The sequence below is a fragment of the Anarhichas minor genome, unplaced genomic scaffold (genome assembly GCF_050575085.1).
Source record: "Anarhichas minor isolate MPS153535 unplaced genomic scaffold, ASM5057508v1 ptg000074l, whole genome shotgun sequence".
In the NCBI taxonomy this organism is placed as follows: domain Eukaryota; kingdom Metazoa; phylum Chordata; class Actinopteri; order Perciformes; family Anarhichadidae; genus Anarhichas; species Anarhichas minor.
Window position 1 is genome coordinate 8,177,425 of NW_027466520.1, and position 27,897 is coordinate 8,205,321.

Below are 27,897 nucleotides of genomic sequence, written 5' to 3' on the forward strand. Positions count from 1 at the left end.
ACCCCGGAGCCACAGAAAACAAACAAAAAAACACGCTGTCCTCTCTTCACATTCCGATATTGATTATTTTTTTTGTGCTGTAGATTCAATCTTTTATGGTAAGAGGTTCCAGTATTGATGTATTGTGGTCAGTGATACACACACGAGAGAGCTGAAAGGTGTTTGATTCATTTTTCATGTCGAGAAAACAGATGCTTCCTGTTGCAGAGAAGATGCATACGATACCCCCCCCCCACACGCCCTTGTGTCTGAGAACTACCTCTGGTTTTGTCGGGGTCCTTAATGAACAGGACTTTGTAATGTAAGCCTTTAACTGTCAGCAGACCTGGCTAGGCTAAACAAGACTCGGTGCAGGATGGCCCGTATTGACCTTTGCTTCCCCTCTGCTGGCTCTTGTGTTTGGAGCGTGTGCGAGAGTGTGAGCAGCAAAGTCTTCTGGGAAGAACCCTTTAAAGATGATGCGCACCATTAATGTGACTGTAGGTCGGCTCCATTTCAGAGGCATTGATCTGCTGCTGGAGCTTACAGAGTGGCGTGGGCCAGCAGCGCTCAGTCAGAGAGGGTTAGAGAGAAAAGTCCGGAGTTGGATCTAAAAATGATGTAAAGATGGGGTGCTAATGCAGGAATACTGTGGGTGCTAAAGGTCTCACTTAGGTTTAGTTGAAACAGAGTTCTCCGCGCAGCTTCCAGCAGCATTCAGCTAAATCCGGTGCCTCTCAGCTCAAGGACAGAGAACTTCCAAGGGAATAGAAAAGGCAGGAATTTCTTGATTGAGTATTTGCCTTTAATTGTGCAAACGAACAGAAATGTCCACATTACCGTGTCTTCATCAGAGTCAAAGAGAACAAAGACAAAAATGCAAACACATATATATACCCAACCTACAACAGGTGAGCAATTCCCATTGGATAATTGGTTCAACAGGATTTCAAATCTATTGGATAGTGGATCCACAAATGGGAGTTGCCACAGCCCACTGATGTGTGTTTGCACAATTGAAGACTGCAAAGCAATCAGTGTGCTCCACTCCTTTCTTTTCTCTTGCAAGCTCACTATGTTTAGTTTTGTGTTTAAGAAAATTAAAGATCATCACAATTTTAGTTTGTGTTTTTTGGATTAGATTTGATCTTGTACAAATATATGGATTAGGTCATAACGTGATTGCATGTCCTTTTTACTTCTAGTTTATTTAACAGGGACAGTACATATACACATTCTTCTACATTTGAAGAATAAGGCAGGATATGTAAAATGTATTTAACAAGAACATCTCTGTAGTTGTTGAAATCACTGTTTCCCTTGTGCAGTAGAAACTTTGTTGTTTGCATATATTTGAGGAATCTCTTGTTGCATTCCAACTTGTGCGCCTGAATAAATGCTTTGATTTATTGTTGGTTAAGATTTGTATGGAAAGGCAAAGAAGGTTGACATGTAGATCAATCTATTTTACAAAGTCCATTAAAAAAAAGCTAGGGACACATTTTATACTCAGAGTGTGGACACTTAGCAGACTCCACTAAATCCCGAAGTGAAGAAAATACTTGCAGAGCTCTGCAGTTTTCCTCTGATAATTGTACATTATCAGAAATATGGGCTGACTCTTACCGTATCTTGGGTCTGAGCGATCCACCGTGACTTCTATTACCTCAGTCAATAAGGACATCGTCAATAAAGTAGTCTGGGATGTGTAGTTTGTATTAAGTGAGGGTTTATGTCTTTCTCGAGTATCGAATATTTAGTTAAAATAAAACAAACGGCACGGAGTTGCATTATTGCATTATTGAAATGGTGAATGTCACAGAGTAACTGATATTGCTTCAATAATGATTGACTACGGAAAAAGCAGCAATGCTTGCCACCTCTAATTAATTGGCCTGGTGTTACCAGATGAATCAATGACCATCAGAAGATTGTCTGTGGCCGAGATGAATCTCATGTGTTGGGAGATTGTTAAAAAAGCATAAACAGATCAATGGAGCTCCACTTTATAGGCTTGGATATGGCTTAGATATCCATTCTGCTTGATGTTGGACTGTGTGTGTGGGGCAGACGGACCGCTTGGTAACCAGAGCCGTAACACAAGCCCATTTAGCATATGGCTTTTTTTTTACCACGGAGAGGTAAACACAGTGGGGAGGCCAGGAGAATAGTAAAACACACTGCTTGGGTCAGATCTCCCTGTGGAGCCACACAGGGTGGACACACACAGAGGACACAGTGTCCAATCCCAATGACAAGCTGAGGTCACTCTGCTCAGCAATACTTTATGCGCGCTTTAGTGTTAGTTTTTTTTTCTACTGACTTCAGTCTTGTGTCAAGCTTGTTAAAAAAGTAAAAGATGCACCTGGTCTTACGTTTTCCACTCTCTACCTTAAAGGTTCTCATCCACAGTCCTTTCCCCCTATACCCTGCAACCTTTACGTCCCCCACTCTGTGGGTCACGGTGCATCTATACGTGTCTCAACACTCGAGGATGTTGATATCAACTGTCAAACCTTTAACCCTAATGGGGCTTTTTTTAAAGTGACAATCTTAACAGATCAATGCACCCCTTAGGAGTCACATTACAAAGACCGTCAATGACCACACGTGAAGGAGAGGGTAAAAAAAAAAAAAGGAAGGGGAACAACATGACACTGGAAGCACACGAGACAAAGTCAGCCGAGACATGTACATACCGAGCTCATACCTGCAGCTTGATTTAATGGATGTCTCGGGGTAATTGTGCTGCAGAAATCCTTTGTCTGCTCAGGAGACTTGCCAGGGGGAGGCCCCTCCAACAGACTGCTGAAAGGGCGTAAATGACCAGCGGTGGCAGGGTGTTAAGAAGTTAGATGCCGGGAAGCAGCACCAAGGTGGTGCTAAGCTAGAGAGAGGCCACAACGGCCTGTTAGGGTACATTAGGTGGAGGAGAGGGTCTTAAGGCTTCATGAATGTTTCAGCAGGACGGGGGGGGGGCATTTGTCTTCCAGCTCAACTGTCAAAAAGCCATCATGACTCCGAGTTGGGGGGGAGGGGGAGCTGCGGCTCAGACGCCAAGACACTCTATTTCCCTGTGGCGGAGCACGCATACACCATCGCAGGCATGGACAGACAATGCACTGAGGAACACTCCCACGCAGCATGAAAAAACAACAGGAGTACATGTACTCTTAGCTGTGGTAGTGCACTCAGTGCCCGCCTCATCCGTCACAGTTTTCCATCTCCATCACTGTCAACACACATGCTGGTGAATCACTGCCTCTTGTCTCCTGGACGAGCAGGTTTAAGACCTTTCAGCTTTACGCTCACTAGTGTTTGGCACCGTCGCAAAGCATCAGGTGCTTAAACACTCATTCCTGCCCCGAGGTAGCTGCTAAACAGCCACACCTCGGGGCCTTCCAGCCTCTTCTCCCCTTTGACCTACTCAGACCTTTGGGAGCTGCCTGGGGTCACGGTCAATTGTCCCGTGAACAATAGGAGTGTAGCTGTGATAGCAGCAGAGACCAAATAACTTAGTTGGTAAATTGTTTTATTAAAGGCAGTGGAAGGAAGGAGTAGACCCTGAAAGAGGAGGATATTGACCCTGACATCAACGTGTTAGCATCAACAATGTCAGTACCAAGCTTCACATGAGTTGCAGGCCTGTTCCTGGCACACATGACATGCACACGTGTTTCAATATCTATGCCACGGCATGGATACATTTTGATTTTAGCCACTGTTTAAAACAGAGAAAAGACTGTTTACCCTCTTAGCTGCACCATCATTGCCCTAATTTAGAGCCAGTCCCACCGACTTTTAAGAAATCTGAAGACATTTGGATTTACACTTCTGTATGAGAGTATGTTATGATCCTGGCTCAAAGGAGGCAATATAAAGGAGTCATCCTTGTGCTGCCTCACACTAACTTCTTTTAGCCACGGTGCGGGCTTCCCAAATCAGACTGTAGGTTGATAGAGCGGCAGTACGGCAGTGATTAGAGAGTGTGAAGTGGGCCAGAGGAGGTGATGAGAAGAGGAGGGAGCTAACTAGCTGATGAAGCAGTTGTCCTCCCTTGTCTCTGCACTGTTAGCTTTGTTAAATGTGACTGACAGCTATTGATGGACATGTAGCTGACCTGCCCCCCTCTGTCCAACACTTCATGATCATGTGTGTGTGTGTGTGTACCAGAAATATATGGCCTATACATAAATATAAGTGTAGATGTTTGTGCATTGCCTTCACGTGTTTGTGCCTATAAGGGCTTGGGTTGCAGGGTTAGAGTGCACTGTTGTGGCTCACTCCTGATCTCTCGTGATGGTCCACGGGGAAATCAATCATCAGCTGTCCTGTGTGGCTGGTGACTGTGCATTCTCCAGGAAGAAGAGATGGAGGGAATGAAGGAGGTGAGGAAAAGACAAGAGTGCTTATTAGCTAATCCACTTCATGAGTGTGGAAATCTCCCGCTTCCTTCACTCTCTCGTGCTCTGTTTGTTCATACCACAGTTTCTAACATAAGATACATATCATATGGAATACTTAGTCTTTTTCTCAAACATATAAAACACACCACACATATACATCTTCCTCCCCCTCTCTGACAGCAACAGAGTGAAAACAAACAGACCTCTATTTGACTGTGCAGAGTCGATGTCCGCCATACGTGAGTGTTGCCCTCTGAGTGTTGGTCTAAGTGGACAGCTTAGTTAGGATTAGTTGGGGTAACAGCAAACATCTTTAGAGGCAGGGAGGCCACCTCATCTGTGCATGGATGTGCATGTGGCCGGAGTACAGTGTCCATATGTTGTAAATCCTTCCCTCAGGGACAACACATGGTGTCCCTCTTTTAATGGTAGAAAGTACACATTTAACACTGAAATCCCCCTTCTGATCTATGAAAACTATGTTTTATGAAATGTCAAATTGCACCTCAAACTGCAAGCTGCAAGACTGTGACAAATGGATTATAAATATCTAAATTGAAAGACTCCTTGGGATACATCAGTGGATTTATGCGAGCATGCACCGGTGTTTGTGTCTCTTACTCTGGCCAATAGTGTCGTATATAGCAGCATGTGGTCCAACTGTCCTAAAGTACGAGTTTAGAAGACATCCCAGGGCCTTTCAACACCTCCACCCCACCGAGAGAAACATTTGCCTGAGAATAGACCATGGCACAACGGGGGCAGACAAAAACCACGAGGAAACTGTCACATGGCAATTACATGGCCTCAGTCTATCGGAGCATAGCATATGCTAAATGTGCTTTTTTTGTAAATGTACTCAAAATTGGAAACATGCCAACACAAACACAAAGACAGAGGGGAGCGAGAAATGCGGGGTCATTCTGACACAGGAGTGTGTGTGGGAGAGAGGGAGGCAGTGTGTGTGGGAGAGAGGGAGGCAGGTAGGGAGTACTGTGACAGTCGCTACTCTTCTTGCTACCAAACTGGTGGCTTCATCACTCACAGGAATAACAGTTGGGTATACATGCAATATAGCCTTGCGCATAAAGACACACAAATAGCACACCGAGAACTATTGTAAAGCGCATCGCATGGGGAGAAGAACCGTATAACACTTTCTAACATCCCGAATGACAATGCCAGATGTCAACCTACAAGCAGATTTACTCCTCTCGGCACTGTTGCATATGAATCGGCTGAAAAGAAGAGCCCGGGGGTTAAATAGTTCAAACAGGAGCAAGGACATGATAGATAGATGGATGGATAGATGATAGATAGATGGATAGATAGATAGATAGATAGATAGATAGATAGATAGATAGATAGATAGATAGATAGATCCCATGAGACTCAGGTATACAGTAGATTCAATGATGGTTACTTTGGAGTGAATGTGTGTGTGTGCGTGTGTGTGTGCGTGTCTGTGTGTGTGCGTGTGTGTGTGTGTGTGTGTGTGTGTGTGTTAGGGGGCAGTAGGACAAAATATGTTGCCCCATGGGACCACAGTGGAACCTCACACCAGCCCCCACAGAGAAGGATAAGGCCATCTGCCCTCTTCACTCATCAATCCCACCTAGAAGACACACACACACACACACACACACACACACACACACACACGCACACACACACACACACACACTGAGTGCTGGGCAGCAATATGGAGAGGCTTTGCAGACAGTGTTTGATCTGCCTTTCATCCAGGCAGCAGCATGCAGGCCGCTGAGCCTCTCTGTGTGTCTCCTGCTGTACTGTCCACTGTCCCAGTGGAAATCACTGCCGTATAACAACAGCTCCAACCTGAGGCATGAATGGCAGGACACAAGCTGATCAGTCTCATCTTCTCTTGACTGAGGGAACAGGAAGGGGGGGGGGGACACACAGCCCAGTGGATCCATTCAAACTTAACTTACTTAACACAAAAAACCCCGGGTGTGGATCCGATCTCAGGACATGAGTAGCTAAACCTGAATGCCCAAAGTCATTATGTTTTTGAAGGATATACGCTGATATATTTGAGCGCGTCAAGTGTCACATTTACTGTAAGATCAAACCTTTTACACTAAAAAGTAGAAAGTTTCAGAATTCTCCTTCATCTTCATCTGGTTTGAGGCAGACTGAGGCACAGATGGACAGAGAGCTGGTGTGGTCATCGGTTATGAGTCCACTCAGCAGAGAGTCTGAGGCCTGTCTGAAACCAGGAGCTAGTCTCAACATCAGCCAGACTACAGCAAACACACACACACACACACACACACACACACACACACACTACACTGACAGCTATTAGGCAATCAATAGAAGCTAATACATCAGAATATTTGACCACTCAGCTCCACTAGCTTATCAGACTGAAAGGAAGAGAAGAGAAGAGAAGAGAGGAGAGGAGAGGAGAGATCTACAATCATACTGTATGAGTAAATGCATTTTACGAGCATGAAGCACAGGTGGTAAGCCTATCCCCGCACCAATAATCTCTTCTTTATATCAATAGACATTATTAATTGATCACAACACATTCAGTTATGGGATGACATCATGCATTGTTCAGGAGAGAGTTATGGCCGTTTGCTTCAACCTCCGAGGGAATTAACCTCAGCAAACCTAAGCCATATAAATCCAGAGCTCCTATCATTAATATCACATTAATATAGAGATGAATCTGACGGATGGCCCCCCAGAGGCCCTGTTAACTTGCCAGGAGGTTAAGTGTGAAATCAATCCGTATAAACGACCTGGATAAAAAAATCCTCCCGTGCTGGAGCAGTCCTAAGAGTCCTAAATCAGCCAATCAGAGATGGAGGCGCTAGTAAAACCAGTCTTTTAGCACGGCTCGCTAACAATCTCAGTATTTCAGCTCTGGCAGCTCATTCTCCTTTTTTCTCCTTCTGTCTCTCTGTTTGTCTTTGTTTCTTCGTCCCTCTCCTCCACCCCTCTGCTCCTGGAAGGCCACAAAGGGGAGTATCCTCTCTTTTCACAGCAGGCCCCTCGTGGAGGCTCGGGGGTTGTATACATGGGAGGCGCAGGGCGATCTACACTTGTTCAAGCATCCATATTTCGGCCATTTGAAGAGAGAAGGAGGCTGTTAAACATTCAGTGAGGAGGTTGACCCCTGACCCTGAAGGCTGCTGTCCATCCGTTACAGAAAATAAACAGAGAGGCTGGGCAGAGTGGGACTGACTCCTCTCCCTGCAGACGGCCCAGGAGGAAGTGCAGAAAACAAGAGTGTAATCTTCAGGCCCCTATTACTTTGATCTGATGGCAAAACAGGAAGATTTCACAACAGTGTGATCTTTAAAGCGTTTGTCATTGTGGAATCACTTATGTCTTTCTTGTGCTTTTTGCTTTATTTCTCTTCTGCCAATGCTTCAATATCCGTTGTAGGTCTCACTTAGCACTGTCGCAGCATTGTTGTGTCTGACTGCATGCCCGCAGTGTGAAGTATGGCGACCCAGAGGTTAAAGGTGACATGACAGAGCACCGAGACAAAGGCTGGACACGGTTTCGTCAGTCAGACCTCACATGCTGCTGCCACCACCAGGTCCAATTGGATCTTTCCTCAAATGAACCATAACACACACACACACACACACAGTTACATCTGTTACAGAAGACCTATCTATCTATCTATCTATCTATCTATCTATCTCTCTATCTCAGGAGAACACATGTGGGACAGTTGGTGACAGTGTGAGGGCAGATGTCAGTCATGCCGAGTTCCTTTGTGCGAGGAGCAATAGACCACCTTACTGCCGCACTCTATTGTCATTCATTTGGTCCAGTGGGGTTTGTTCATCTTTACTGTGAGCGTGCAGACCTTCAATCCACCACTCGGCTCTATAGAAACGCACCAGACAGTGGATGCATACGGAGGGACACATGCAATGGCTGGACTGACGCAATAGGTGATAAATGCACAGGGTCCACAACAAAAGCACACACACACACACATATGCAGATGCAATCGTCTGCAAAATGTTAACCAGGACACCATCCGTGGAGTTTATCTGAATTATTTACTAAGACTGATGGACAGCACTTTTGGAGAGATGACACAACAAAACGATGAAAAAAAATCACAACTGATACAACCTTTAATTGGTTTCCTTAAACTGTTGGAAGGAAATAAATCTCCTGTTTCCTCTTTCATTTCAGAAACGTATTGTCTGCCACATTTAGCAAAAAATCTTATTTTGTATTTAACAAATTGATTTGTTCTCAACTGAGATTTCAATGAAGGACCCGCTCAATACAGACATTAACCAAAACCAACACTCCCGTTTCCATGCGCTTATTTTTATTTGTTGATCATGAAAAAGCGGACGCTGATCGGGAACAAAGGAAGACACTTGTGATTGCTTTTGCAGTCTTACATTACAGTACAAAAAAATGTTCATTTATAAATTAAGAGAGTGAATAACATTTATTTTGTACACAAGTAGGCTCAGATCTACAATGATAAAAAATAGCTTTGCTTTTCAAGCGTTTGTCGATGCAAGAAAACCCAACATAATAATAATAATAATATAATAACATTAATTATTATTATTATTATTATAAAGGAATCACAATGTGTCCACAAACAATTACATAATGAAAGCGTTAAACCACAAAACAACAGATAACATATTTTAACATATTATAAATAGATTTAGACACATTTTTGCCTACAATTTAAATGATTTAAATAGGGCTCCTATAGAACATTCGTCTTTCTTAAGCAGCATTTACATAAAGAAAAACGACGAGATCCTACCTATCTCTTGTGGTATTACTGTATAGATGCAGTCTTTTGTGATACTTGTATCATCAAAAATCCTAATAGTACACACAATTAGAATGGTTTCCTTTGTCCGGATTGACTCAGTACAGTCTGGCTCAGTTCCAGGGCCGATACTCTGGATTTAAAACTGTTAACCCCGTGTAAGGAAAGTTTTGTCCGGCGTTCTTCTGAATGTTTGGATTGTCCTTCGCTGGCTGCACGGGGCCCTTCTGTAATCCACTTCCTGGAGAAGGAGGAACAATTGTGCTGTCCAACATCTGCCTGTCTGCAGAGTGAGAGAATAGCTCAATAAAACAACCACGTTTCAAGGAGGATGCTATGCAAAATGTTCCTTTTGTAGCCCAATATGTCTTCATCCGTATTTGAGAATAAAGACAAAAATATACTTGTAAAATATAGCCGAAGAAAACTCTTAATATTCGATTGTTCAAATCTGTTGTTTTATTTTTTAATGTGTTTCTAAAATCACATTAGTTAACCAACGAATTATATCCAGATAATAAAAGGCAAATATTGCCTAATATTTATTGTGATGGCAATAACAATTCCTTACTTTTATGATTTTTCATGTGATATTTAAATTCCTGCTCGTCTTGGAAAGAAGCTCCGCACAGGGCGCAGGGAAGGGGCTTGTCCTTGGCGTGGGTCCGCCTCACGTGGCTGTCATGGGCGGCGTGAGAAGCGAAGGCCTTCCCGCAGTGCTTGCACTTGAAGGGCCGCTCTCCGGAGTGCTGGCGGATGTGTGTTCGCAGAATGCTGGAAGCAGTGAAGGCCTGCACGAGAGGAAAGCGAAATAAAACAGATAAGCTCTGGTATTTTATCCATAGTTGCATCATTTGTGTTTCTATTTCAATAAAGGCTATTGAAGCTCATTGAGCTCATTTGGTTTAAAGTGTGATCTCTGGCAATTGTATTTTATTGTTGAATTAATTTATGTATAATTATTGATAAAAAAAAAAATGAATCAGACATTTTTCTTTCCAACGAGTCCTAGCTCTTATGAAAGCTGTTACCTTCTAGTCTCGTGGCATATTGCTTAAATTGACTAGATAAGGACAAATGAGATTAGGTTAAACAAAACCTAGTGTAGTGCATAAAAAAGGGAGGATATCGAGAAGAAAGGACAAAAAAAACTTCTGTTCATTCCAGGGCCATAAATTAAAAGTATAATCTCAGCAGACAAAAGGGTGGATGTACATCTGGCGATAATTAGCATGTAAGTGTCTCCGTGGAGCGTGCCCCGAGAGCAACAATGATGAGGGGCTCGCGCCAAATGCACCATGACACGAGGAAGCACTAAATGGATCCAAACTGCGGGCTGTAGGTTTTAAAAGATGCGTAGAAGAAGAGGAGTGCAGGCCCGCAGGTCGTGTAGAAGATACATACTTCCATTAGTTGTTTTTTTACAATGTGTCAAAATTAAATTCAAATTCTATTTTGTATTATGAAGTTTCAGTTTAAAATGATTGTGGTCAAATCTATTATGAAATGAAAACAAAGGGGCCTCTTACCTTATTGCAGTAAACACACTTGTATGGCCGTTCTCCGGAGTGCACACGCATGTGTTTGTTGAGACTGGACGACTGAGAGAAACTCTTTCCGCACACTGAGCACTGCGGATCAGACAGAAAAAAACATATAAAATGTAAAACATCAGTATGAGTTAAAGTTATAGAGTCATATTAATTAGTCATATCTTTCTATTTGGAAGGTAAGTTGACTTAAAGTCAAGACTTTTTTTCTGGAAGACTTAATCTATCTTTATTGTGTTTATGAGTGTTGGGGGTTTCAATTGATTTTTTAATAACTTATTTTATTGATATATAGTTTGGATTCTTTAGGCTAAAAGGTTACCACCAACTAAAGGTCTTAAAATAATTTGCCTTTTTAAGAGGCCCAATAAAAAACCCGACGCATCCGTTTCTAAGTGACGCTGTGGGGAGCTGTTCTTTCAGCACCACGTACACTTTTGAGCGCACCTGTCGACTTTACTGCGCGACGCAATGACGTAATGGTCTGCAATACGGGGATGGAATAGATACCCAGAACTAAATGCAACACACACGCACGCGCAGTGTTTCACCTTATGAGGCCTGTGTTTTTCGTGAACGTGCAAGATGTGGATCCTTAATCTGTCCCTCTTCTCGAAAGATCTGGTGCAGAGGTGACAGGGGAACTTCCTGTCGCCCTGGTCCACGCAGCGCGTGTACTTGAGATGTTTATCTCTGTAGTACTTGTACGCAAACACCTTGCCGCATCTGTCACACTTGAAACCCTCATCGGTATCTGAGGAAAGGAATTATAGAAAGAATATGTTTAGTGGTAAAACTATAGAGGAGTGGATCAGAGAGGCAACCCAACAGAAGGTTAGGATTCTGACCTTCTGGTGGGGGGACTGCGCCGTTGTCCTCTCTGGGGTCCTTCAGGGTGAGAGGGATGCCGAGGAACTGCATGTAGCAGTCTCCGTACCACACCAGCAGCTCCTGACCCGGCCGGATCTCTTTGCAGGCCTCATAGAAGATCTGACCCTGGACCTGTACAGCAATCAGGTTCTGCTCCTCTGGGAAACGAGCACACTTCACCGAAGACATCCAGTTTCCTGAGCCTCCCCTGCCATCAACAAAGTGACTCAACCGGCCGTTTTCAAACACCTGAAGGAGAGAGAAAAGGTGGTTTACATTAGATAGGAGTTAAAAACGATCTGATTAATTTCCTGATTGGCTAGACCGCATTTGGAACAGGACGTTTTTGGAGCAATTGTAATGCATTACCTCCCACATCAGAGTGTTGTCGTCGTATGTTTTAATCTCGCTGGTATTGACCAGTTTCCCTTGGAAAGGTCCGAAGCGCGTCCCTTGAGGGATGCTGCTTTTGTCTGTGAAGACTCCACAGTGTGACACGTTTCCCCACGCTGCCTGGACGACGGTTAACCCTGCAGCACAGCGTCCAAAACAGAGTCACGTCTCAGCCGCGCCTTTTGTCAATTCAGATACACACACAATTAAAGTTGATTTATGTAATGGAAGTTGGCGAGTCTTACCGTCTGGAAGGTCAAGTGTTTGTTTGTCCAGTGGACGAATGTGAGAGTTAGAAACTGAAAGAGAAAACAAACACAAATGAGCGAATGGGTGATAAAAAAGCAATGGGTTAATTAATCCAATTTCTGGAGGATCTAGAGAAGTTGATAACTAACTGAATATTATCATTTGTTAAAAGTGATACGCATTATTAGTCCGTATAGTCAGCAGACAGATGTTTTGGGTCATTTCTAGCCAAACCAAGGCCAAAGTATCCCGATGTATCGTCTCATATGAAACTAAATGAACATCCAACAAGTTAAAGCAGAAGTCTCACCTGACTTTTCGGGCAGGGCCAGTCCTGATATGGCGTGACCCACGGTGCACTCCTGGCTGCCGGAGTAACCGTAGAGCACCATGAACAAGTCCTCCTCGCTAAAGTTGTAAGACGCGCGCGCTTTTTCTGGCGACTGGAGGCGAAACAACCCGTCTTTAGGCGGCGAGGTGGCGGAAGAGGAGGCGCAGGACGACCTCTCGCTGGACGGGCTGCTGAAGTCCGAGGACAGCGGACCGGCGGCGTGCTCGGTCACCACAGCGGCCAGCTCCTCCGGTTTGGAGTACAGCGGGTGTCCGGGCAACATCTGGCTCAGGTAAGGGATGCCGGAGGCGCTCAACATGTGCTCGTGCAGGACCGAGGCGTGGTGGTGGTGGAACGGTGGTGCTCCGCCGCGCAGGTTGAGCGGCAGGTTCGCCTGTGCGTCCGACACCAGACGACCGAGGGATTTGAGCGGGTGGAGGAGGCTGTGAGTCCCCGGGAAGAAGTCCATGTAGTGGTGGTGGTGGGGACCGGGGAGAGGGGCCGGGTAGAAGCCTCGAGCGGGACTGCCCTTCAGCATGCCGGCTTGGATGCAGGTCTTGTCCTTCAGCACTACGGGGATGCTGGACAGGGACACCGACATGACAGCAGCGAGGGGGGAGGGCGACGGTTCAGATGGAGATGTGAATCTTTCAGTGGGTGAGAGAAGAAAGAAGAGGGGGTGGGAGAGGAAGCGAGGGAGAGTTATAAAAGTTTAATGCAAGAAATCTAAAAGAGGAAACATGACATCAGGAGAGGTTGACCACCTGAATTGATTTTTTTTTTTAAATGTTAGTAAGCCTTTAATTTACTAATCCAACAAATGATAGCTAAAATACTGATCTTAATGTGGTAATGTTGATTAATGTTGATTCAGAATTTTATTGAATCTACAACTTCTAAAACGCAGCCAGAATTTCAGTTTTACAATTAAACCCGACGAAATAAATATGGACACCGACAGACAAAACATTTCTGAACAAATCTATTGCGTAATAATTAAAAAGCAGTCCACGGTGAAATTGGACAGACGATTTCCAGCTGTGGGGACACGCACCAGAGCTGATGAGCGGCGTTAAACGACCGGCGAAAATAAGGTGTTTTCATTTTTAGGAACCGTTTACCAATCAGCCAGTAAATAGAGAGACAAATCAGGGTCATGACACTAATTAAAGAACAGTCAGCCAGAGCAGAGGTCAACATTAATGAAGCATTTTATAGACCTTACAATTACTGTCAGTGCGGAAAAAAGAGAGATATCAGTAGGGGAAATGTGAAAAATATTTGCTGAAGGAAATTATTATAATCAAGAAAAATAAAACAAAAATGTTGAATTTAACAGAAATGAAATTAAACACAATGAAAACACAAATTTGATTATCTTAATCCTGTGGTATTTTTTAAAGAACATCACATACAATAATAAGTCACAAATAACTCAGTCAGTACCACATACCGTAATTTCCTATATAAAGGTGCATCAATTTAATGTAAATTGGAAAAACGAAGCTTACCTTGTTAAATAAATTACAGATGTTTCACAGTGAAGTTGTCTCCGTCATGTCCAGTATTATAGGTGTATCAAATCAAACAGAAAATCTCCAAATTGTGCAGATATGAGCGCAGCAGGTCTAAGCTTCAGCGTGCGTAATGTGCTGCAGGGACCTTTCTCTCGGTCTTTCTGGTGGTCGGTGGTCATCTGAGGGCACCTATACTGTACACAGGCAGGTCTGCTGAAGATGCTTCCCTGCACCTTCTTCCTATTGGCCAGGAATCAGCTCAACCTCATGCATCTCAATGTCCCACAGGAATACATTTTCTCAGGGACAACCCACCGCGTTCAGCGCACCAGTCTGCTTTCTCTGCTACAATGAGGCCGATGGAGAGAGGTTCCCAAACATTTCCATATGAGGACCCCCCACCCCAACACACACACACACACACACACACACACACGATCCGATTGTATCTGAGGGCCCCCCTGTGGAGTCTAGATGTGTGTTGTTATGACTTGGATGTGGTGAATTAGGAAGAGAGAAGAAGAATGGTTGTTTATCGGCGCTCTTTCGGCTCAAAACGAGTAAAGCTGTGACAATTCTCTACAAATACTTTGGTTTAGTTTAGACCGCATGATCTCGTGCTTGTCATTATTGTATCATTAAGACTCATTTTAATTTTCTTTTCTTGCTGAATTTTGTATTTGTATGAAAGGATCACTTAGGGACGAGTATTGCAAGCTAAAGCTCAGGCTATAGGCAACATGTTGGGTTGTCATTGATTTATATGCTTGTCCCTAACATGTAAGAAATTAACTTATTCATGTATTTATATCGCTAATTTAGGCGATATAAATACATCGAAAGGTGGCATGAACCAAAAACAAAAAACTCGCAAAAATCTGTTTCTAGCCTAATACTTGAGGTTATATCTAATGCATCACCTAAATACATATGTATATATATACAGTTTAATTGTATTTATTTTAATATTTATTGTATTTTACTTTGTTAGCCCTTTTAGTCTATAAAGCTTAACACTTGTGCATTTTGTTTGATTTTGGAAAATACAATGAATGGAGGCCTTAGATCTTTTTTTTTGTCCTTTTTCTTTTAATCACATGAAATAAGAGTCACTCGGTTAAATACTGCAATAACAGAATTCTTTATTTACAAGGCAAATAGCATCAGCGAAGCCATATTAGTTCACAACTTGCATAACTGTGGTTTTTAACTTCTCTTGTATATCTAATTTTGCATAAAATGCTCACACACACTAGGGGTACAAAGGTGGATGCAGGTATACAGTGTGATTCCTGTGAACAATGCAGAAAAAAAATATCTGGGGGGGGGGGGGGGACACAACAGTAAGCTTTCCTCAGAAAGTCCATATAGTATATTACATATTGCTTCAATATCCCTATGCATCATCTTTTCCATACAAACAGTGAGGGAGGGGGGGGATGAGAGTCTTCAACCCAACACAGAATAGAGAGCAATAATGAGGAACAGTTCAACTGTGACTGAGTCTCCAGCGACTGCGAAGAAGAGCTGAGCGATGACGCACCCATTCAATATTGTACACAAGTCATTATACAAATTTATACAGACAGCGGTGTAATGTACAAGAACGAGAACGGACGAAATCTAAGGCATTATGCTAGGGTTTGTAGCATTTCAAGGTTGCATCTTAGCTCTAAGAAATTGGCAGACAATACAAAAGGGCATTTAAAGTTCTTCAAAACCATAAGTTAAAAGAGAGAGAGAGAGAGAGAGAAAAAAAAGTTTTTTCGTTTAGTGGGTCAAAAGCCTGGATATTTGTAAGGGGCAAAATCATTTATTTGCTCCCGTCCTCATTATAAATGCTTAAAAAATGCATTGCTACCACATGGCTTTAAATCTTCTCAAAATCTTGACAATCTTTGGAAATTTGCAGAGGGCTGAGAATCATTCTTTAAAATGGCTCAAAAAGGCTTGTTCTGCACAACTGTATGATACAATCAAAACAGCATTTATCAAAAAAAAGAAGAAGAAAAGAAGAAGAAAAAAAAGAAGAAGAAGAGTGATCTCCTGTAGGCCCCACAGCAAGACAACTGCAGGACATCTGCAATGATGACAACCACAACACGAACGCAGACTTTTGTCCCAGAATTGACTCGCTACAGCTTCAAATTTCATTTACGCAAGAAGCAAAACAGAAGCAACAACCGGCGACTTCCTATCTAAATGCCGAGAAGAGCATGGTACAACACCACATTGTCAACATGTTGAGAGAAAACACCATCAGTCACATCCTTAGGCCTTCAATGACAATACATTCAGAATGATTCTCTTCCTGTTTTTACGCCGCAACATCGACAGTTAGGACCCTGTTAAGTGACATCATCATTCAATTTCTTGTTTTCCGTGGGCCTCGAAGCACGCTAACCAACAGGTCGTCTCCCTACGAAAATAAAAGCTGGTAGAATTCAGAAATCCAATTGAAAGGTGAGGATTATTTGGCTTGCTCCAAGTCTGTCCTGGGTTTAAAATAGTTATAAAAATGTTTTTTTTTTTGTTGTTGTTGAGGAAAATGTACTTTTGAGGTTAGAGAAGATGACTTGCTTTAAATCTTGTGACCCCGACTGGGGCACAAGAATAGCATGTCATTACTGAACACTTTTATAGTTGAAGTAAGTGCCTGAGGTCATAAAATATGGCTAAACGTCCGTCAGAGCAGGGCTCATGAACCGAGCAGTCTTAACTCTGACCTCTGCGATAGAGGAGTGGCTGGAGGCAGAGAGGGCGTGTGTCAACAAGGGGATCACAAACTATGCCTCCCTCTCCAGGCCTCAGCCGATGCTGCATAATCTATTAGGAACGCTGCGTGTGGATGTAGACTTTCTTGGTACAAACTGCAATAAAAAACGGTGTTTAATACTGCATCCAAACGTGGAGCAAAAATGTGTCCTTTTTCTATTCAGGAAACTGTACAAAAATTACAAAAACAAAAAGACAAAAAAAAAGAAGAAAAAAACAAAACCCAAGAGATTCTCAAGTAATCGTTATTGCTTGTTTACATCACACCAGAACAGTTTGCACCTAGCAGCTTGTATGAAGCACTTTTCACTCCAGACGACATAGAAAGCACACTTCTGTTATTTTTTATCTTTTTTTAGTTATTGTATGGCTGTGTTGAATTTGTATACGTTTTTCTTTCTTCTTTTTCTTTGTGGTGTTCTATGCTAAAGGCAGAGAAGCAAGCGATAATCTGTACACTGTATACACAGCACACCCCCTTACAATCCCCCCCCCCCCCTCACCCGTCTGCATCGTACCAGAACATCAGATTGTAAAGGCTCCCAATCCACTCCCCCCCCCCCCCCCCCCCCCCCCAAAAAAAACAAAAACCCTTCTCTGCTTCAAGAGGCAGTTGTGACCAGACGGGGGAACCAAACCCTAAGGAATAAAATAAATAGGAAAGACAATGTTTTACTTATTGGTATGTACAATCTCTGAAATTCATTTTCAAACCATATATGCTTTTTGAGATCTTCTTCTGAAACTAAAGGACCAAAGTATAATCCATTATTCATGTTAATAGAAGAATCTTCTCAGAAAGAATACAACCTTTACTGTTAAAATGATAAAAAAAGTGCCTCTTTCACACTTTTAAAATCTTTTTTTCTTGTTGCTACTAGGATAAAGAATCATCTACAATAATTAAAATGAATCTATACAGAAAAATAAAACTTAATTTAATACACTATATAAACCTCTTGACTAAAATTAGTCTAATCATACAAATTGCCGTTCCACTCAAACCATTCTCTTCTGCAGTGTTTTCAAGATCATTTTTTTTTTTTTTTCAACCATATCTTCATTCTACATCTTAATTCTCACGACAAGAAAAAAAAACAACAACAAAAACTAAAATAATAATAAAATAAAGAACAGCAAAAAGGCAAAACCGGCTAAGTTTTTGAGCTCCGTCCGTGAATTTGAACATAACTTGGAGTCTTTGCTGCCATTTCGGAACTATGTGGAAATGTCACAAATGTGTGAGAAAGAGAGGACGAATAAAAGAAAAATCAGTGTACGTCATTATTTTTTGAGATGAGATTGTAAATGGCCGCTGTCCGCTGAGAGGAATACATTCATCAGAACAAGGGATCTCCCAACCACTGCTGCCCCCTTAGGTCGGTGTCCCCCAATCGGGAGGCCTACAGTAAGTCACACTACGGTGAATGCAGCTGGACAGGCTGACAGACTGGCTCATCACAAGGCTCTCTTCCAGGAGGGTTAGGCGTGTTGGACAGAGATCCGCCATCCCCCCCCCCAGCACCTCTCTTCCCTCTCCTGTGTCTGCTCGGGGGGCCGGGCTCCTCCGGGGCGGCCGAAGAGGCCCGGCGGGGACAGGCGGCAAACGTGGGCTGGGGAGACGAGGTCGGGGCACCGCCCGGGCTGGGTCAAGGGGCAGTCGGTTGGTTACATGTTTGTACAATTTTTAAAGGGCCGACGCGCTCCTTGCTCCAGCTGATCAGTGAGCTTCAGGCTCAGAACTCCACGAGGGTCAACAGTATTTCTGCAGAGAAAACAACAACATATTAGATCACAACTTCTAAAGCACTTCGTGAATACACAACTCAACAAAACACTCGGACTCGCAGAACTTGAACTTGTCTGCAGTAAATCAGCCGCATGTGCAAAAGACTACAAACAAATAGAAATCCTTCTTGGAACACACCATCAAGCCTAAAACAAGTCAGTAAATCACAAAAGCCCGCACTAATGGCCAAACGGTAAATAATTGAAATAATCTAAGTGCCAATATATTTCTATAATCCTGGAAGGAGGATAAACCAAGTGACAGATATACTGGTATCTTACAGCAGTCCGAAGTGCAGACAATCAAACAGCAGCACCGTGGTTAAATATTCATGGCCCTTTATTGGGCTTAAAAGCATTACGGACAACAACAGTGCATCTCACAGACAAAGCTAACAATACCAGGGAGACAAAGGAAGAAGGATTAACTTGGTTGACATTAAACACATAAACATATTTGCACTTTTACCCGATTTTCATTGAGTGACTGAGGTCAGTTGTCTTTCAAATCAAAGTCTGACTTGATTATGTGTGTGGAGTGTGTGGAGTGTGTGACGGATCTGTGCCGCAAGGAGTCACGTTTTCCACGTTAAGCAAACCAGCTGATTAGTCCAGACAGGCCAGCCTTTGAACATCACGCAGTAACTCCATATTCTATATAGTCTATATAGGCTAAATGGTCTGGCTCTAAAGTGCCCGCTGCTAATTACATCATTGTCCTCTAAGTTCGAGTGAAGTATCAGAACTCCAGCTAGAGGAGTTACGTAAACTACTGAGTAAATTATTCACCAGCACGGCTGTTCAATAAGTGTACCCAAACACTTAGGGCCTCGCGATGAGACAAACGCATAGGAAGCTGGGAGTGTGGAGAAAGACAGACGGAACCTTTTAGTTTTACTTAGTCCCCCGATTGCTGTGTACATCTGTGAGGGGTCCATGTTGTCGACCACTAAGGCTTAAACTCTACAAGTGCGTCTTATATTCAATACAATTCCTCTTAATTTGGTCCGGCCATGCTAAAAGGATGCCCAGCTGTGTAACTTGGAACTGTAGTTTTTGCTCCTCCCAGTTCTAAAAACATCCTTAATTTTGTTTACCTGTTCTTGCCCCATGGAGGGCAAGCCGGGTGAGGGCCCCGAGGCCATGGATGTGACACTCATCTGTCCGGCCATCTGGCCCATGCTGCTGGTTGCCATGTTGCCGGCCATGGAGACATTGTTGAGGTTCAGGCCATTTCCGTTGTACATGTTGCTGTTACTCTGCTGGGTGAACTGCGGCGAGGCCTGCTGCTGTGAGAACATACTGGGGAGACGGGAGGGGAACGCAAAGACGCTCAAACATTTAACAAAGGGAGCGGGAAAGTTCCTTCGGGAGCGCTAAGGGAAGTACAAGTTTGGATGGATTTCTGTTTGTCTATGTGTTTCCAAGAAGCATGTATACAATTCACAGACTACTTAAATTAGCAGAAAATATGTTGTCGTGGAAGTATAAGTGTAATAAAAGCTGGAACAGGAACCCCGTTTTTTGGTGACATTTTTGACAAATGTGTACTGTTAAAAGAATGCCAGATCAGCTATTAGCAGTTCCCGTTTCAACTTTACTCATCAACAGACAACTATCACAAAAGTTATTGTGATACTGAAGAAAAAAAGGAGAAACATGATGATTCTTATCAGAGATATTGGTATCCTTGGAGCCTAACGGTCTAATGAGGATTCATTTCGGAGGAAGTTCCATCTGTCCTTACCTGTTGCCTCCTATGTTGCCTTGTGGCCAGCCGTTCAGGTCAGGGGAGCCCTGGAAAGCAGCGTTTCCTTGGCTCTGCTGCATCATCGGGGACTGTGTGTGGGCCATGCGGGGAGAAAGCAGGGGGCTCTGCGGTGCGCCCGGACCTCCGAAGCCTCCGTCTGCCTGTTGGCTCATACCTGTGTGCGGACGCATCAAGATCGGTCAACCATACTGCACCTGCAGGGACTCAACTACTAACCAACGTACTGAGTGGAGTAAATGTTAGCATTCCATGTCATTTACACAATCATGCCGTGGGCATCTAAGCAAACATGATGATCAGAGTGAATAAAGACTTCCAGTCTGCATTCAGGATTATTGACAGGCAGCTAATATTTCCTACATGCACGTAAGCGGTGAACAGGCAAGGAAGTAGGAAGAAAGGGAATAAGGAGATGGCTTGGGAGGAATGGGAAAGAGAGAAGTAATGTCTAGTAGAAGGTTATCGGTCTGTACGAACCCACGGCCCACAATCAGATTAAGGTGTGAGGGACAAATCAAATATGTCATTATGCAAATCTGTATTATACTAGATTATCAGTTTATGTCCAGATTACTAGGTGCAGGTTCGATTGTCGCTCTGCCTGCTCACAATCTTAAAGAGTCTGGTTTCAGTGTGTGTCCTCTGCTAAACTTTGATTATTGTGCTCTTGGCGCCCTCTGGTGGAGCAAGACTGTACAGCCAGGACTCCATTTTGGACAGTGCAAAGAACGACGAGAGTACATGGTCACTATTATGCACTCATCAGTGCATAATATTACAAATCAGATGATTGCAGCTACTAAAAAGCATGTGATGCTGTGCAATCAGAGTCACATCACAGACACAATGGCACACACACACACACACACACACACACACACACACACACACACACACACACACATACATACATACACACACACACACACACACACACAGGATGTAGGGTGAAGTGTGTGGTAGGCTGGGGTGGGGTGGGGGTGGGGGAGCAGTACCTGAGTTGGGAAACTGAAAGGCACTGTGCTGCATTTGGGGGCTGAGTACGGCCCCGTACTGTCCGCCCATCATGTTTGTGTTTCCCATCATCATCTGTGAGGAGGAGGAGGTGGAGGAAGAGGAGGAGGTGCCATGCATGTGGAGCTGAGGGTTGGGGGGGAGAGAGGGCAGGCTGGGGGAGAGAGGGGAGGAGAAGGGGCTGGTAGGGGGAGGTGGCGAGGCCAGGCCTGTACTGGTACCGTAGCTGGGCGGGTAGGGGAACTGCTGAGGGTTGGCCTGGGGGATCCGGGGGTTACTCATGCCTCCGGCGGCCATGTTGGGAGGCAGGTTGAGACCCTGGGCCCTCATGGCCATGCTCCTCTGCTGCTGAACCTGCTGGGCCTGCTGCTGCTGCTGCTGCCTCTGTCGCAGGTGATTACTCAGCAGCTCCCGCTGACGCTGTGCCAACATCTGAGCGTTGATGGTCCCCTGGAGGTGGGAGGAGGAGGAGGATGTGTGATAATAGAGAAACAGAAAAAAAAGAAAAAGTGTCATAGATCTTCATTAAGCAAGTCTACAACCCACTAAACACTGAAGTTAAAGCCTTAAATTGACTTCAAGCCGTCAACAAACTACTAAACGCTACCTCGACTCATAACTACATGTCAGTGCAGACAGAGCATGTGACGGCCGCGGTGACCTACCTGGTTTGGAGCACTGGCTCTAAGAGGTAGGTTCACATTTGACACACTACTCATCTGAGTCATCATTGGCTGACGGTTCTGGTGGGACAAGAGACGGAAGAAGAGGTTAAGACAAACGCCAGTGAATTGAAATAACTTTAACATACTTAATTCCTGCTGATTTGTAATCCGCACTGCTCACTTCCAAGTGGATTTAAAGGACATTCAAGTGAAAGACCAGCACATGGCAGGTAGACCTAAATGTCCCAACTATGTACCTACTAGTCCTTGTGTGCACAGACGAGCTGCCAAAATGTCAACCTCCAGGATAATTACACAACTCCCGTCTGCGTGTCACACAGCTACTGACCAAACAGAGCGGTTACAACAGAAAGGCAAAAAAAAAAAAAAATCAATGGACAGGATCACTTCCAGTCTCGAGGCACGTGTACCTGCTGTGACTGTAGCCGGTGCTGGAGCTGTAGTCGTAGTGCGTTGGGCTGGTTGGGGACGACCCCAGCGGGCCTGAGACCGGGCCGGGTCTGCATCCTCATCATGGGGTAACCTGGGCGGGGACCTATCTGGCCAGACATGGGGTGGAAGCCTGGCTCTTGCATGGGGGCACCAGGGTAGCCCCTTTGGGCCATGTGGGATGGCGGGGGAGCAAATTGCTGGGTGTACATGGGGGGCTTTTGGTCTATTATCATGGAGGGGTCCTGAGGGAACTGGTCCGGCTCCATCGTTTGATTCTGAAACAGGCCGCCACAGAAATAAATGACAAAAATGTAGACCCATAAAAGATAATAATAATAAAAAGTTACTAAAAACAATAACAATAAACGTGATCTCACCTGTTCTACCAGACCAGGGATCCCCAGAGCACGATCAATCTCCTCCAGGCCGTCAAAATCCTTTAGTGCAGTGTACAGCTGGGACATCAGGGCCCCCTCGTCTACTCCACTGCCTTCACCAGAGCCGTGTCCCGTACTGCACAGCAATTCATCCTGTTGCGCAGAGTGCACCGGCCTGGGCAGAGAGGAGACGGTACTTAATATAGCTACAGGAACAATCTAATGACGACAAAGTAGTCTGATAACAAGAGAAATGCTACTCTTGAGAAGTGAGGCCAGTGAGATGTTTCGACATTATTAAAAACATGCGATGGTAATTTGCAAAGGAGCATCTCACCTGGTCTGGTTAACGAAAGCCGTCTGGTCGATGGGCATCATGCTGTCTGGCCAGGGGGCTGTCTGGTTGGGTGGAGCCTGTTGTTGGGTGAAATGGTGGCTGACCATACCAACATCCATATCAGGTTGGGCTAAATAGGAGGAAGAAAACACATTAGGACAGGATAGTAGGCAGTAGACGGTCAATTCGACAACTTTGGTTCTCATTAGGAAAACATCTGGCAACCTAGATGATGGTCAATATTCTTAAACACAGAATAACCAGCACACAGCGTCAGGTTAGGCATTAGGTTCATCTCTGGAGTGCTGTACTATGGTTAGCCACTGGGTGGCAACCTTTAACAATCAACAGCAATAATAGAATGTGGGCGAGTTGAGGTCTTCTCATCTGTGCAGTTGTCTGCGTTAAATGCTTTAGCACCTTTTGTATTCTTAGGGAGACAGAGTAGATGAAGAAATGGGGGCTTTATCGTCACGGGTCAATGTAGAATCTACTCTATAATGTCGTACTGTCATCTAGTTTCTGCTTTTTAAACTTTATGTTTTTGGGGCACACTGGGCTCTCACCACCGGCCATCATCGGGGACTGGAGCATCGGTCGGGGCCCCGGCTGGCTGTTGGGCCTCATGGGGGCACCGTTCGGCCCCATCCTGCCTTGCATGGGACCTTGCTGCCCAGGGCCGGGCGCTCCCAGAGGAGGCGCAGAGGTTGAACCTGCCCAGCCCTCCTGCTGCTGCTGCTGCTGCTGCATGCCTGGCCGTGGACCCCCTGGAGCCATCAGTCCTAGAGGAGCAAACAACACAACGGAGACGAGAAACGATGAGAAATGCTTCAGGACATCATGTCCCCACGATGCAATGGTGTAGCACAAGGTGGAAAGACATCTACTGGGGGATGTTTGAGGACTTTTAATATGTGGAAGTGACAGAAACTCTGCCAGTGTGGGTGAATAAATATTTCCTGTCAAAGGAAGTGAGTCACTGTGCTATGACATGATATGTCACAGGCTGACAGCGACACAGAGGTAGAGGGTAAAAAAGGTCGTTCCTCAGGATTCTAAAAGCAGCATTGTTGACAAAATCATTCAAAAGGCGCACCACTGTGACCGAAAAAAACATGACTGTCACACCCACCTGTGCTGACCATCATGCCGTGACTTCCCACCATGCCTTGCTGCTGCTGCTGCTGCTGCTGCTGCTGCATCAGAGTGTAGGGGCTGGTGGCCCTTATGGGGTACTGTAATGAGGGCTGCTGGGGGGACACGTTCATGTCCAGGGACACGCTCCTCACAGGCAGACCCCTGCCCGGCTGGCCTGGTCGGACTCCCGCAAAGTCTGAAGGCAAGGAATGGGAAAAGTCAATAATAAAATAGTACAAACTGCTTCATCTATTTAGAAGGATTTTGTGAACACTGTGAAGTGTGTGTGTGTGTGTGTGTGAGAGACTCACTCGTTGGGCCCATGCCAGTCCCGATGCCCCGGTGTTGCTGCTGCTGCGCCGCCGCGCCAGGATTGGTCTCGGACATCTGCAGGATGTCGTTGATGATGTTCTGTTTGTCCATGGGACTGGGCAGCGAAACGGGCCGCGGCTCGCAGAAGAGCTGCGGCTGAGCATTCTGCAGGTCGTTCAGGATGTCGTCCAGCTCTGACGACTGGAGCGAGCACGGAGAGAAAAAAAAGGGGGGGGGGGGGGGAGAGAAGCATGTGAAAACAAGAAACGGATGAACCACTTAGGGCCCACATTTAGAAACCAATTGCTGCTTCACCTGCAGACTCAAACAACAAAAAAAACATACACTACAACACTTGAGGAGTCTTTTATCTTTGAGATGGGAACGGCAGACTTGGCCTTGTTTATAACAGAGCAGGAACCCCGGGATAAAGCGGACCACTTTCCATCAAATCTAGGCCACACTCCACTTTGACTTATCTTATCAGACACATACTACTCCTCAGCTTAACAGCTGGTGTCCTCAAAAAGCACAACTGTGTCAGACCCCCCCCCCCCCCCACTTTTAGTTTTAAAGTTCACAATTGTTAAGCACACATTTAAGAATGCCATATTAATCGGAACATTGTTTCGGTCCACGATGAGGCTTCTGAAGCCGCTTTCTACTGAATAACATGGGAGTTCGGTTGGTACTCTCTGCCCCCCCCCCCCTTAAACAGCTGGACTGAGCCGGCCCAACACAGCCCAAGGCTGCATTTTTACACAGCTGGGCTTTGGACAATCTGGCCCCGTTTTTTTGTTTAGTTTTTCACACAACTCTCTTAAACAAAGACAAGGCCACGCCGGGATCTGCTTTTTCACTTGCGGAACTGACGAAATTGCGATAAATCTTTTGTTTTACAACACTGGCACTGTCTCCTCTGTATATCTCTTTCCATCTGTGACACACAGGGGGTGGACAAAATAACAGGAATGCCGAAATAATGCAGTCCGATACAATCACCAATCTGGCACAATTTCACCCTAAGTGGAACATTAGTAACTTCACAAATGGCAACAGTAATTGCAGCATTAGTGTATTGAATTCGATTTTACATACAGAGAAAAAAGATGGCGGTCACAGCCGAACAGAAGCATCAGCGTAGGTGATCATATTGCTTCTTAAGAGAGGCCTGAGGGACTTTAGGTAAATAAGTCGCACTGGCTGGAACCGGCCACGAGAGTGCAGTACGCGAGGATTCACTGACGAGTCCTCATCGTGACATACTGTACAGCAGCAAAACAAGCACACCAGCCACTGTTCCAATGTTGTACTCTGCTGTTCCAGACAATGACTAGTATCTGTTAGGCATGTACATGATAATACAGATTACAGGGCTGGCCACAAATGCCTGATAGAAAGGATATCTTACGTGGCCAAGGACTTAAGACGGCATATGCTGTATTGTAAGATGTAGGAGAGCTAGAGAGAGTAGCACAGTGAGGGGTGGGGGGTGGGCAGTGGTGGGAGAGAGAAAAGCCCTAATGAGGTCAGGAATGATGTAATGCTCCTGTACGCTCTCAGCTTGCTCTTTTCCTCCTCCTCCTCTTCAATTCTCTCTCCTCCCACTTTCTGTTCTCTCGTCCAGTTGCTTTTACCCTTAATGGGTCCCATTTCTATCAATCCCTGTTACTCTCTTCTTCTTTTCAATGCATGCATGGCCATGCATGTCCTTCTCTTCTGCATCTCTCGGGCTGCTATACTATATTTGGTGAAAACTGCAGGGATTCGTAAGGCCAAGTGACCTCCTCCGCAGATCATTATTTAAGTTCCTGACATCAGAAAGGTACTCGCGGCGGGAGAGCAGCTAAGGACACACACTGTGAATTACAAGACGCTGTTTGTTTGAAACCCTGTGTTTTTCACTTCAGAGATTATCACCGAGCACACAAACGAGCATTGTTAACTACTCGAAAAAATGAGCGAGCGAAACTAATACTTTATTTGGTCCTCTTTGTTTGTTGTCAACAATTATCAGTAACTCTCATGGCCCACTTCCATGTACTTTAACAAGGCCTCTTAGACTTCAAGTACGTTTCTTTATACAAAGGGGACTCGCTCTGTACAGCTGCGAGCTTAAGAACAGCAGAGGCTGACTCTCTCTCACATCAGGGTGGCGATGTGGCTCTGCCAAACGTGTATTCTTACAGTTACACTTAAATTGTAATGATGCGATACAACTTCCTGATCCCGACTTCACGCGCAGCATGGGCCCCGATGTCAAAGTGGACTGGAGGAGTCGGGACATCGTGCCTCTCTGACCTGGCCCATGCCATTTCATAGCAACGGGAACCGAAAAATCAGGGTGGGTAAAGCAGAACTGCCACTGCCAAGTAAGGCAAAAAGGAAAAGCCATTTCATTCCAGAATCAGGCCGTTTGAAAGAGCTGAAATGGCGATTTTTAAATAGATTACTGCAATATATGAAGGTTGACTGCCCTGTTAGGAGAGTTACTACTGAATACTTGTTACTTCTTTGTTCCTGGTATTCACAAAGAGATGAATCGCATTACATAATTTGCAACTACTTATTTTTCTGGTATTTCGGGGTTTTGAACGAGAAAAAGTGAAATCGAAAAGAGAAGTTAAACTGAGCAGATATACTTATGTTGCAACACACTGCACGATTAGGTTTTATTGTGGGTCTGGGAATAAGAATCAGATTTGTAATGGTCACATATTATATATAATACCTATAATACACCCAGTATAGCATGCTCTCAATTTCTCCCGATGACAGCGGCGGTTGTTCAGGTAATGATAACATTGAAATACTCTCTTATCCTTTGGAAGACTTCTGGCTCACCAGCTCTTGACATTGAATGTACTAAAGCACCTGCGTGATGTCTGATACAGTACGTTTGACCGTGAGCGAGCACTGAGCACCAATGGAGATTATATGATTGGCATGCAGTTTGACATCATATCATCTCTTATAGAATAAAAAGTATTCACAGCCAGAAGAAACGACTGAAGGACCCATTAAATCAGACGATCAGACTGTACTGCATGAGATTAAGTCAGTCATCTATTTTCTTTACCCACTTACTTATATTCAGGGTGAGTGAGGAGCTGTAGCTACTGTGACCTACATCATCATACTTTATTTGACCGAAATACTGAGTTGA

General features: G+C 44.6%; 2 protein-coding genes across 10 annotated transcripts in view; both read right to left on the reverse strand.

Moving 5' to 3' along the window:
• Window positions 1-9,089: 9,089 nt before the first annotated feature.
• Window positions 9,090-13,711, reverse strand: prdm14 (PR domain containing 14). The gene is made up of 8 exons (XM_076080741.1): window positions 12,565-13,711; window positions 12,251-12,304; window positions 11,982-12,142; window positions 11,591-11,861; window positions 11,294-11,496; window positions 10,722-10,823; window positions 9,764-9,983; window positions 9,090-9,475 (listed from the first exon to the last, which is right to left on the reverse strand). Exons 1-8 carry the CDS (start codon window positions 13,184-13,186, stop codon window positions 9,306-9,308), a joined length of 1,803 nt encoding a protein of 600 aa, XP_075936856.1. The 5' UTR covers window positions 13,187-13,711; the 3' UTR covers window positions 9,090-9,305.
• A 3,822-nt stretch (window positions 13,712-17,533) lies between these two features.
• Window positions 17,534-27,897, reverse strand: part of ncoa2 (nuclear receptor coactivator 2) — a 50,417-nt gene continuing 40,053 nt past the window's right edge. For 7 of the 9 annotated variants that reach the window (XM_076080688.1, XM_076080682.1, XM_076080689.1 and 4 more), the window contains exons 12-22: window positions 24,731-24,932; window positions 24,415-24,615; window positions 23,849-24,064; window positions 23,283-23,412; window positions 22,946-23,120; window positions 22,547-22,843; window positions 22,116-22,193; window positions 21,432-21,900; window positions 20,413-20,590; window positions 19,763-19,967; window positions 17,534-18,642 (exon numbers count right to left, since the gene is read on the reverse strand). In XM_076080688.1, the coding sequence (XP_075936803.1) occupies window positions 18,631-18,642; window positions 19,763-19,967; window positions 20,413-20,590; window positions 21,432-21,900; window positions 22,116-22,193; window positions 22,547-22,843; window positions 22,946-23,120; window positions 23,283-23,412; window positions 23,849-24,064; window positions 24,415-24,615; window positions 24,731-24,932 (2,163 nt within the window). In that variant the 3' untranslated portion in view covers window positions 17,534-18,630. The remainder of the gene's footprint in view (window positions 18,643-19,762; window positions 19,968-20,412; window positions 20,591-21,431; window positions 21,901-22,115; window positions 22,194-22,546; window positions 22,844-22,945; window positions 23,121-23,282; window positions 23,413-23,848; window positions 24,065-24,414; window positions 24,616-24,730; window positions 24,933-27,897) is intronic. The other 2 variants (XM_076080691.1, XM_076080690.1) reach the window with 1 other exon arrangement.

Bases quoted from the DNA above. Each gene is read 5' to 3' on its own strand.
- prdm14 (XM_076080741.1), bottom strand. From the start codon at position 13,186: ATGTCGGTGTCCCTGTCCAGCATCCCCGTAGTGCTGAAGGACAAGACC. The intron at 11,862-11,981 runs GTAATGCATTAC...TCTCTCCTTCAG, and splicing joins ACAACACTCTGATGTGGGAG to GTGTTTGAAAACGGCCGGTT. The intron at 10,824-11,293 runs GTGAAACACTGC...TCTGATCCGCAG, and splicing joins AAAAACACAGGCCTCATAAG to TGCTCAGTGTGCGGAAAGAG.